The following is a 12,897-nucleotide window of genomic DNA, read 5'->3' as shown; positions in this document are numbered from 1 at the left end:
GGTGCTATTTATGTTTTTGTTTTGATATTACTCCCAGCTTTTTTCTCTCTTTCTTGTTTCAATAATAAAATGCCTTTCCCATTAGTGTTTCTTTCATTGCTCCACGTAGAGAATGTCTTTGTTTCTCAAGTTCATTGCCTGAAAATATATGAACTAGTAATTCCATAAACACATGAAAATGTTCGGACCTTAGTGCACCATTATTCCAAGTTTTTTATGGGTTCGTTTAGCAGTTTTAAGAAGCAGTTCTTATTCTTGCTACTAGGATACTTTTCTGTAACCAAACTCATTTTATATCTATACACTAACTAAATAAGTTAATTAAATGCTGTTATTTTTTTTTATTAGCCAAAAAGAAACTATGATCACAACCACTTTTTTAAGCGTTAACTCTCTCCTTCTCTCCCTCTCTCTCTCTCGTTCTTTGCTTCTGCGAAAAAAAAAACAGACAAAAATGTCAACAGTTACCACATAGCTTGACTTCTTAGGAATTAAGAAGAATAAGACCAACAACACTCCAAAGCAAAGTTTTATCTTTTTCATAGTTTTATTCTTGTTTTCTCTTATCCTGAACCATTTGGTTTTAATTTCCATTAAAGAAATGCAAAGTGCTATTTCAAAGATAAGATCCGGAGATTTTAGTTTCTGGTGCTAACCGATTTTAATACAACGTCGAAGCTCTGTCGCCATCTTCTTCATCATCTTAACCTCTGCATTTCTTCCGCTTTAATTGAGCTCCTCTGTAAATCTCAGCCATCGTCTAAACTATCATAGGAGAGAGAAAGCTTAAGCAACAATGGTAAATCCCCTTAAAAAAACAATGTTAAATCTCTCTGATGCAAAGTGATTGAGTCACGATCTCGAACGCGTGTAACCCTAAGCACAATAGCTTCTTTGCCTGAGCCGCTACACTCGTCTGTCAAGCTCCAATCACATAGAGAAAGCTCAAGCAACAATGGTCAAATCTAACGTATTTGCACATTTAGTCCTTGGGTATTTAGGTTTAATTTGATTTTGTCCCAAACTCTCTGATTTCAAATATATCCTATCTAATTGACCCTCATACTTCAAAAATACGCAATCTAGCCCCTATTTTGATGGAGAACTTTGGCGTTTTACATTTCCAGTCCCTCATATTTTCCATCCTTTCGTTTTTGACCCTAAAAGTTTCAGATTTACATTTTTAATCCTCTAATGAACATACAAATGATATATACACACCTATATTAAACCTAAAATGATCTAAATAAACTCTAAAAATATACTCACTAAAATCATCATATATCATAACTTGTGAAATGTATAAATGAGTTTGTGTACTTGTGTTTTTTTTGGAAGTTCATGTGTACACATATATTATATTGTCCACGTGTACACATGTATCACAAAAAAAACACAAGTACACAAACTCATTTATACATTTCACAAGTTATGATATATGATGATTTTAGTGAGTATATTTTTGGAGTTTATTTAGATCATTTTAGGTTTAATATAGGTGTGTATATATCATTTGTATGTTCATTAGAGGATTAAAAATGTAAATCTGAAACTTTTAGGGTCAAAAACGAAAGGATGGAAAATATGAGGGACTGGAAATGAAAAACGCCAAAGTTCTCCATCAAAATAGGGGCTAGATTGCGTATTTTTGAAGTATGAGGGTCAATTAGATAGGATATATTTGAAATCAGAGAGTTTGGGACAAAATCAAATTAAACCTAAATACCCAAGGACTAAATGTGCAAATACGTTAGATTTGACCATTGTTGCTTGAGCTTTCTCTCTGTGATTGGAGCTTGACAGGCGAGTGTAGCGGCTCATGCAAAGAAGCTATTGTGGTTAGGGTTACACGCGTTCGAGATCGTGACTCAATCACTTTGCATCAGAGAGATTTAACATTGTTTTTTTAAGGGGATTTACCATTGTTGCTTAAGCTTTCTCTCTCCTATGATAGTTTAGACGATGGCTGAGATTTACAGAGGAGCTCAATTAAAGCGGAAGAAATGCAGAGGTTAAGATGATGAAGAAGATGGCGACAGAGCTTCGACGTTGTATTAAAATCGGTTAGCACCAGAAACTAAAATCTCCGGATCTTATCTTTGAAATAGCACTTTGCATTTCTTTAATGGAAATTAAAACCAAATGGTTCAGGATAAGAGAAAACAAGAATAAAACTTTGAAAAAGAGAAAACTTTGCTTTGGAGCGTTGTTGGTCTGATTCTTCTTAATTCCTAAGAAGTCAAGCTATGTGGTAACTGTTGACATTTTTGTCTGTTTTTTTTTTCGCAGAAGCAAAGAACGAGAGAGAGAGAGGGAGAGAAGGAGAGAGTTAACGCTTAAAAAAGTGGTTGTCGTTTTTGCAACTTCGAAAGTCTGAAGAAAAAAAGATTAAAACTCGAAGGCCAAACATGCAAATATCAGAATCTTGACCATTGTTGCTCTCGAGCTCAAACCCTACGACGGAGAGGACGAGACACAAGGACTCCAAACGGCAATGAAGGTGGATCTAAGGTCTGTAGCGTTTTGCGGTGATTCTTCAACGACGAATGAGGCAAGAGTGATGCGTAGGTTATTTGCCGTTACAGTAGGAGCTAGCTGTTATGGTAGAGCTAAGCGCGGTGGAGTGATGCGGAGGCGATGCTTCAACGACGAGTCGGCGGTGAGCAGCAAGTTACAGACCAAACAACACATTGAGGGGTTATAATTCACAATTTAAAAGTCGGGGTCGCAATTGAAAAAAAGAGGCATATTTTAGAATTATGTGGCAAAAAAAAAAAAGAGTAGGAACTTGAAATACCAAAGAAGAAGAAATTATGAGGCACGTGGTCTTTTGCTCAGATAATTATCTAATTCAATTTACCTTCTGCCACGGGTCCACCACACACTCCTTTTAAAATAAAATTCAAAATCCAACCACACATAAATATCTGTAACTGAAAAGAAGCGTTTAGTTAAGTCTTTTACACCAAAAACTTACTCAGTATAACAAACTGGCTCTGGATATAAATCACTCTTATTTTAATTTTGATTTTTCTTAATAATGAAAAATACTTTTCTTAATTAGGGGAAAGAGGAGCCAGCTCTTAGTGGACAGGTGTCAATACGCCTTTCACTCTCCTCTGCTTCTTCGTTTCTCAATCGTTCTCCGTCAACACGTCAGTGGCGTTCTCAATCGTTCTTCGGCTCTTAGGGGAACAAAACCTCCTCTGGCTAGCACAAGCTGCCGACGCTGTTCTGATATCTTATAGCCGGGAGAGGAAACGAGGTTACTGCCGAAAGAGCACAAGCTGTTCTTGCTTGGGCCAAGTACTCTCTTTTGCACTCCAAGTGAGAAGAGGAGCAGCAAAAGCGCGACGATTCCAGATTCAATCAAACTCTCAAGAACGTCCAAGGGTAATCAATCAATCAATCGATCGACTTTCAATGTTTTCTCCGCCCAGATCTTGCATTTCATTTTGCCCATCTCTTGCAATCCACTTCTTTAGATCTACTGGTTGAAATGGATCGTTCCTCTATGACTCAAGATAATACATAGAGGCAGGTGGAAGATCATGACTCAAGCAAGAAACAAGATAATACATACGCCGGTAAGCTACGTGCGAAACAAGTCCAAAACCTCAAGATTGGTGATAGATCAAGTGATTATGCAAGAGTTATGAAGTTCAACAAAGTTCTTTCTGAAACTACTGTCATTTTAGGTACTTCTATTTTGCCTTTGATGTAGTGTGTTACTTACTATTATTCTCTGTGGATGATAATCTTGTCAAGGTTCAAGCTACATATAGCTCAATGAAAGCCTCCGTTTTGTTCTTCTTATATCTTCTCTCATTTGGTTAATTTTAATTCCATCTTCTTACCTGTAGACAAGTTGCGTGAACTAGCGTGGAGTGGTGTTCCCCACTATATGCACCCTGATGTCTGGCGCCTTCTCTTCGTACGCTCTACCACTTCATCTTTAACCATACTAAATTATTAAACTTCTGGTCATTCTGGCTTTTTAATCTCTTTACGTACATTCTCCTTCTATTTACGTTGCTGGTCTTCTTACACCAAAGGTGCCTTAGAATGTTCTCTGTGTTTCTCTGCTCCCCTCCTCATTGGTTTGTTAGTAAGAAATTTATTTCTTTTGAGTTTTAGACATGAACTATCGAAATAAGAAGTGGTGATTTTATTTAACTCTGAATCAGGTGAATGAGGTGTTGAGACATTCATTCATGCCATTAGTTTTTCTTCCTTCACAAGTTCAACTTCTAAAGTTTTTTTTTGTAAGAATTCATACTTAAGAAACTTGCAATGGAGGATAAAAAATTAAGTGTCTCTTAAATAAAGTTCTTAATATATATTTATTACTAAACAATTGATTAAGAGACCCTAATGGTTTCTAGGGATAATGGTTCTCTTAGCATCTTGATCACTTCATAGTACTATAGTACTATCATTTCATGTCAGTCACGAGTAACATTAATTTGAACTCTTAATCAAAACTAATTATTACTGGATTAAATGGCTTCACAATACTTCTTTTTACATCAAACGTGTTCTCTTTGCTTCGTCAATAAAAACAACTTCCAAAATTCCTATCCGTTTACTATGTTTTTACAAGATCCATAGACCCTATCCATAAAGTCCAGACCCTATTAGATAAGGTCTAAATTTACACTCTGGTTAGATGGGCATGCCCATTAATATGCTACTATGTCATGCCCCTTTTTAATATGCTACTGTGGCATGCCCACGCCCCTATTAGAGAGATTTAGAATATGATTAATAGAGAGTTCTTAGGGTGAAGTTTTTAGCGAAATATAAGAACCCGTCCCTTAATTTTTAAATAAAAAAACTAAGAAAGAACCTCACCCTAAGAACTCTATTAATGCTCTTACTAGGGTTTTAACCAAGAACTATATATAAGATTGTTTAACCTATGTCCCCTCTTTTAAAAAGATTGATCAACTCCCTATTAACACAGTTTTACTCCTCGCTGGGAAAGAGCAAAACAAAGAGATATCTATATATATTTTAGGGTTAAGAAACAAGCATATGATGATGACCACACGCAGCACAAAGAATAAAACCACCACCGTGACAACCAATCAACAAACCTCAAGTAGATTTGATGGACTCCCTCTAGACTTGGTGATAGAGATTATTGGGAGATTGCCTGTGAAATCCATAGCTAGGTTTCTTCTAGTATCCAAGTTATGGGCTACCACCATCCGTAGTCGAAATTTTATCAAATCTTTCCCGCTTGGCTCTTGTTCTCCAAAGACTCGATTCCTAATCGCGTTAAGTGTTGTAGATAGAGTAGGAGAATATATCGCAAAAGAAGATTGGTACTTCTTCTCGTCATCTTCTTTCCTCTCGCGCTCATCTCCACCACCAATTCTTTTCAGAGGATAGCGTACCCCTCGCATTACGTTAAAGGATTACTATGCATCGGGTGTGGTCAAGAACAATTCATAGTTAATCCCAATCACCGGGAAGTCCATAGCTTTACCTAAAGTCAGAACGAAGAGAAAACTCGCAAGAAGTTTTTTTCGGATATGATTCAGTTAGTGATGAGTATAAGGTAATGTGCATGACGGAAGCAATGATTGGTCCTAATTCTCAAGACCCTTCGTCTCAGCATCAAGTATTCACATTGGGAGCTAAGAAAAATTCGTGGAGAATGATGGAATGTAGCATCCCTCACCGTCCTTGTTCTAACAGTGTGTGCATAGATGGTGTTATATATTATGCTGCTAAAACGGGCACGGAACGCAGCTTAATGAGATTTGATGTGAGGTCTGAAAAGTTTCATCTTATTACAGGAGTACCCGCAGAGATTGCACTATCCGAGGGTCTGTATGCAGAGCCGGACCTGTAAAATTGGGGGCCCTATTCAAAAAAAAAAAAATTTTGATATGTATATATTGTAATTTATTTTTTATATTATAAAATTTGACTATTAAAATTTTCAAATTAGAAACAATTAAATCCGTTGAGATTATGATGAGTGCGCAACAAAATATATGTTAAAATCAGTTACAATTTTGAATTCTACCTAAAAACCAAGAATTTTTCAGTTTTTTTAACTTTTTTAATGAAATGTTACCTGAGTACGTTTGGTCCAGGAGGAAAAAGAGAGAAGAAAATGATTTATTATCACTAAAACGATAACTACCCATGGCCCACCTAATATTCCATTGACATCTCCACAACTAAACTTCTGTTATCAACGTTGTATACATCACATTAGTTATATAAATATACATACATGTACATATAGAAAAAATTTAGAAGTGGGGGCCCCATAGAGTGGGGGCCCCATCCCAATGTTTCGTAACACTATGTACAGGTCCGGCTCTGTCTGTATGATTACGTTATGATTTTGAACTACCAAGGGAAAGTAGCAATACCCAATAAACAGTGCCGTTCGAAGGCGAATATAAAAATGAGACCTTTTTTATAAGAGTATAATATGTATTTGAAAAAAAAATTTAAGAAAAAAAAAACAATAACTTAAGAAACTAAGACAAAAAATTTCTTTCCTATTTTTCGAAAAAATTTTTATCCAAATTTCATAATCTAGATTCTTAACTAATTTTCTTTCATCTGTAGATATGATTGTTAGACCATTTAACATTTCTTGTGACATGATTGATCGCATGTAATAATTTATTAATTTTAACTTGGAAATTTTTTTTGAACAGTAGCGATTGAAACTAGAATCGTCAAATAATATTTGATACGAATTTCATGAGTTTGGATAACACTCTTTCCTTCTTTTCAAAAAGTTCAAAACTTCAAGAAGTCTTTTATAATATCTTGGCAAAGCCTTTTTTAGAACCACCGGTTCAAAACACAAATCATCGATCCCCAATAACATTAGAATGATTCTCAAGCTTTAAAGCTGCTTCAAGATTGGTACAAAATGCCATCAAACTAGATTGATATGAAGACTGTATGTATAATACTTAGGAATATATAAAAAATATATATAAAGTAACCACACTTTTTTTAATTAGGAGTTTAACATACGAAACATATATTCCTTTTTCAATTTGGAAAATTGATAGTAAAATAAACTACTAATTTTTTTCTAAAAGTAATTTAAAGAGTTGAACTTGGGTTGAATAAATAAATGACAAATTTAAACCACCATGCTACTAACTATTTTCTGAAATTTGGGGGCTCTAAAAAAACTATATAATTTGGGGACCCTAGGCGAAAGCCTTTTTGATTGTGCTTGAAGCACGGCTCTGCCAATAAAACATCAACTTACACGTTTGATGTGTGGGTTATGGATCAAAATGCTGAAGATGAAGAACATAAATGGTTGAAGAAACTTACATTCAGTGTTAAACCTCGTTTATTTAATTATCCTATTGTACACATCAGAGGCATCAGTCAGACGACGGGTGAGTTTGTTTTGGCATCATACGATTACCCCTCTTATGATGTTTATGTTGTCCTTTACAACCACTACACTGATTGCTTTAGAAAAGTTAAGGTCCAAGGCAAGTATGAAGTCAAGCGTGATCTTCCGACAGGAATTTTCGTTTCAGATTACGTAGAGAGTGTTCGGCTTTTGTAGAATATGTGTAACAGATTATGATGTCTGATACCGTACTTTGTTTTTAAAACCTTTGATTAGTCTTATTTTAAAAACTATATTTTCAAAAACCTGTTGATCTTATAATGTGTCTGCTAGCTTCGTGATCTATATAAAGTAGTAATAAATAAATCTTTCGTTGTTGAATGTCTGGAATACAATTGGACTCCACTAAACGTGAATATACGAGTTAAGTCTATATAACATCAAACTATTTACACACGAATACATTGGCCTCCACTAAATGTGTCTTCTCTCTGTCCATCGACTCCTTTGTTCTTCAACGCACCTTGTATGATACTTACTGTGAAGGTGCTGACTTCCTCAGTGGATATTCTTTTAGTCTTCGTGAAGGTGTTTCCACTGCTGTTTCCCATGGTATCTGGCTCAACATCCCTGATTACGATGCCCCGACCCAACTCGTGATGCCTAAGGAGAGGAACACTAGGTGATTATTATTATCAGGTGAATTTATTCCGGCACTTTTGAGTAGTTGTAATCAATCATCATGATCAACTGTTTACATCTTTGTACTTATAAATACTGCGTTTAGCAAGGCTGGATATGCTGCAGCTGGATATGCTGCAGCTCATTCAAGCTGGCCGTTTCGCAAGGCTGGACCAAGTCCTAGTCCGTTTGGTGTTTCAGACAGTGGTGTATCATGTATGGCGCGAGAGAAACGCAAGAAGGCACAATCGTGGGATACAAGGAACTGAGCAGATGATCTCTATAGTCAACAAGACCATCAAGAACAGGATTTCCTCTCTTAAATACAAGGCTGATCACAAACTTAGTGGCCTTATGTGTAGATGGTTTGAAGTTTTTGATTAGAAGTAGAATAGCTCTATAGTAGTATACAAGCAAAGGAACCACATTCTATAAATATGTAGAAATCAGAATCTATAGATTACAATAAATCTAAAATATTTAGAAATCAAAATCTACGCATTACTATAAATCTAAAAACTTGTAGAAAACGAGTTCTACAGATTTACTGTAAATCTAAAACCTGTAGAAATCAAAATCTACACATTACTATACCACATTACTATACATCTAAAAACATGTAGAAACCAAGTTCTACAGATTTACTGTATTCTACGGATAAGAATAATCAGTTCTGAAAAATATGAAAAGAAAATATTTGGAAATATTCAGTTTCCATATATGAAAAAAATCAAATTTTCAGAAAAAAATAAAAAAAATCGTGGGACATATAATCTAGGTTTAGTTTTTTTTTTTTTGAGGATTTTTAATGTTTTTTTTTTATTTTAATTACTTGAACTATTTATTATATTTTAATATTTACAATTGTTTTGTTAATTGTACTTTCAAATTTATAATTGAATTTGAGGGCATTATTGGCATTTTGAAAATAATTAACCTAATGGGACATAAAGTATATGAGATTAGTCTAATGAGATATATTTACCATTTTTTGGCCTAAAAAAACAATTTTTACAAATTTTTTTTTTATGTTTCATTAAATGTGCTTGTTTGCACAAGATTTTAGGTTGTCATGAATCATGATTCGTCCGATGTTGTCACGTATAATTCAAAGACGAGGCTTGTATTTTTTATAGATGAGTCTCCCAAAATTATTTTGAAAAACAACAATATCGTTTAAGGAAGTCAAGTACACAATTTCATTAAAAAAATTAGAAATATATTGAGTTTGATCAAGTATAAATTAATATTTTTAGAACCGCTAACTTTGATTAATATCTGAAACCGAATTTTTTTTGAATTTAACCGGATCCTTGAACATGTAACTAAACCTGAACCTAACCTGACTAAAATCAAACCGAATCCGACCGGAGCTATTATAATATCTGGATAGGGTTGAAATTCATGAGCACGAAAAACCGGAAATGCGAAACCCGAATTAACCGAACCAAAATTCGATTGAGACCTCGATTACTCATCCCTAATTATGGTCTGCCCCTTTTAATTTAACAGTGTATATATGGATCAAGAGAGATTTAATAGGGTTATTAGATCTAAGCTAGGGTTTTCAAACACTACCTATATATTCTCCTCTTTTAAAAAGAGAAAAGCCAAGAGTAGACAGAGAGATATATTTTAGTGTTTAGAAACAAGCATATGAGATGATCACACACAGCAAAAAGAATAAAACCACCGAGACCATTAATCCACAAACCTCAAGCAGCAGATCTGATGGACTCCCTCTGGACTTGGTGATTGAGATTATTGGGAGATTGCCTGTAAAATCCATAGCTAGGTTTCTTCTAGTATCCAAGTTATGGGCTACATTCATCCGCAGTGGAGATTTTATCAAATCTTTCCCGCTTGGATCTTGTTCGTCTCAGCCTCGATTCCTAATCGCTTTCGGTGGTACTATCTATTTTAATATGTTATGTTATAGTTCAAATCATGAATATTAAAACAATATGTCAACACCAAAAATGGATTCACACGAATGGTACTATCTATTTTAATATGTAAACTAGATTTTGATCCGTGCTTCAAAAACGCAGATTATTTTGGATGATAAATAAATTTTAGTTTTGAATAATACTTTTTGATTGTTGTATATTATTATATTACAAAGTGTATTATATTAAAGAAGAAAATTTTAAAAGTTTATATAATTTATAAATTAGTTTATTTAAAATTTTGTATGTACACCCTTGTGTAATTTTCCCTTATGCATAGGCATTTTATCTTGACCCGAAAACCTAAATTGAAACTGACCAAAAATACAGATTCAGGTTTGGTTCGGGTCCAGGATACATACCTATTGAGTATTTTTTTGGACCCGCAAGTCGTTGTCGAGTCCATGTCCAATCCGAAATCAATCGGATGTTCAAAGTATCCAAACTACTTTGTGTATATTAGTTATATTTGATATTTTGAATATGTTTTTGATATTACGGATAATTTTTAATTTTTAGGTTTGGTTTTTAGTTATAGTTTCGGGTTTTTGGTAAAATTTCAAAAAAAAAAATTGGATATTCTGATAAAATTTTGGGTTGTTTTTGGTTTCTCAAGTCAAACCTCAGGTAAAACTTTCTTTGGATATTTAAATATTTCTGGGTATTTGTTTGAGTTTTCGAATATGTTTTGTGTACCAAATTATTAAATATATTAATTATTTTAAGTGATTTAATTTTGATTATTAAATATATTAGTTATTTTTAGTGATTTAATTTTGTTTGAGTTTTCAAATATGTTTTGTGTACCAAATTATTAAATATATTAGTTATTTTTAGTGATTTAATATTGATTATATATATATATATATATATATATATATATATATGTGTGTGTGTGTGTGAAATATCATAAAAAAATTTCCAATTATAGATATCAAAAATTGAATTAACAGTAGTTTACAAGAATATAAAAAGAATCCATGCATACATCTTGATATGGTGAGAGATTTTTAAGAATATGAAGAAAATATTAATTGTATAGCATAGGTTAAAACTGTGGTGTATGATTAACGTTTAATATTCACCAATAAATGAAACACACACATGCCAAAAATATAAAAATGTAACACATATATAATTATATTATAAGGTTAACACGTTGTTAAAAATTTAAGGGGTTAACACATTTGTTGTTGTTTAACATTTAACAAAATACTAGACCCTGAGCGCGGATGAATTTTCGGTTTTTGGTTATTTATTTAACTAAATGATGTATTTGTAATATTTGATGTATTATATTCACCAAGTAAATAATTTTTTGGCATCTTAAACCATCTATTTATGATGAATATTCGATATCATATACAAAATTGAACAAATAGACGTAATTAGAGAATTGTAGACGATATATAAAAACAATGGTTATTAATGTAAAATATGAAGAAATATTATATCATGACTTAGCATGGCATAAAAGATTATAAATTAGTTATACATGTTTAAAGAAAATAAAATGATTTTTAAACTTCTATGAAAAATTTAACATATAAAAAAGGGTGATGAAATTGTAAATATTTTCATAATTTTATTAATAATAAATTATTTATAGTCTTTATTTTTCGTCAAGATAATTATTAAATGTCCATAACATTAATATGTTAAAAGGCCATATTATGAAAGCTCATGTTGTAACCGTTTTTTTTCGGGAAGTGTAACAAAAAAAGTTACCTTTAACTCTTCGTTTTGTTTAAGTTCTCTGTCGGTAAAAGATTAAAAAAAATCTCTCTATCTTTTTCAATGTTCAATTTGAAGCTTATTATGCGAAAATCATACGCAAATATAGGCAATTGGTTGGAATCTCTATATCTATATATTCTTATAAATTTTAAATTTATTGTTTCCTCTTCTGCAAGCAAATCAATTACCGAAGTAATAGATCAATTGGTTGGAATCAAATCTATTCTTGTAATTAGTGTAATTATGGTTACAGTTTCTATATTTAATAGGTACATTAAAGATACGGCATTGAAGATATTATGTTTTGATTAATAGAAGATATTGGATTTTGAGTTTGTATTTATTGATTTGTTTTTTTATAAAGCTTAGAAAATCAGTGGGATGATTGGTTGGTTGATACATCCTATAAAGAAAACGAAAACTATAGGTGGTTTGACTATTGTACATCGATCGATGCATGATGTAAGTTGACTATATAAAACTTGAGCATGATCATTTCAAATTAAAGTATAGGTAGGTTATATGCATTTGTTATATTGTAGTTAATATATTTTAAATATTACATAAGTCAAGTGATTCACGTTTTTGTAAAAATAAAATTCAAGTTCACCTACGTTAAATATGATGTATTTTTAGGTTCATTTAATGACATTAAGTTTAAATTTCATTAAGGAAAACTCATTAATTTAACTGGAAAAGACAAGCAATAAAATAGGTAATTTAATTTAATTCTCAGTGGCATGGAAGTGTAAATAAGTTAGAAAATTTAGAGGTATTTTTTAATGGGTACTTCTCTTTCAATAATATAGATATATCATTTTGAAGGGTTAATGTTCCATGGCATAGTCATGTAAACTCAACAAAGCAACGACATATATAACTTTAATAAATAGTTGTGTAACGTAATAAGTCTAATACATACTATAAACGGTTGTGGAGAGTATATACCGTGTGGTCCCAAATTTGAGGTTTAAATGATATAATTATTGAGAAACTTATTAAGGTAAATATTGTAGAACCTAAAATCTACACAAAGTATTTGATAGTGATCGGGATTTGATCTAGGGAAGACAAATGATATAGGCAACAATATCTTTAGAACACAATGATGTTAAGAAGTTTCCAGTAAGTGAAAATGGATTTTATTGATGACTAAGATCGAATACAATGAAT

General features: G+C 32.6%; 1 protein-coding gene and 1 pseudogene across 1 annotated transcript in view; both read left to right on the top strand.

Annotated features, from left to right (window-relative positions):
- LOC106315232 (UDP-arabinopyranose mutase 2-like) overlaps positions 1–3,331 on the top strand; it is an 8,899-nt gene extending 5,568 nt beyond the window's left edge. Inside the window, exons 4-6 of the mRNA XM_013752981.1 lie at positions 2,422–2,659; positions 3,065–3,155; positions 3,249–3,331. Coding sequence (XP_013608435.1) covers positions 2,422–2,659; positions 3,065–3,155; positions 3,249–3,331 — 412 coding nt within the window. The remainder of the gene's footprint in view (positions 1–2,421; positions 2,660–3,064; positions 3,156–3,248) is intronic.
- Positions 3,332–5,040: 1,709 nt separating this feature from the next.
- Positions 5,041–8,307, top strand: LOC106315231 (annotated as a pseudogene).
- The last annotated feature ends 4,590 nt before the right edge of the window (positions 8,308–12,897 follow it).

This window comes from Brassica oleracea, chromosome C9 (genome assembly GCF_000695525.1).
Source record: "Brassica oleracea var. oleracea cultivar TO1000 chromosome C9, BOL, whole genome shotgun sequence".
Classification (NCBI taxonomy): Eukaryota; Viridiplantae; Streptophyta; class Magnoliopsida; order Brassicales; family Brassicaceae; genus Brassica; species Brassica oleracea.
The sequence above is the reverse complement of the archived record's forward strand: the minus strand, read 5'-3'. Positions and strand labels throughout refer to the sequence as shown.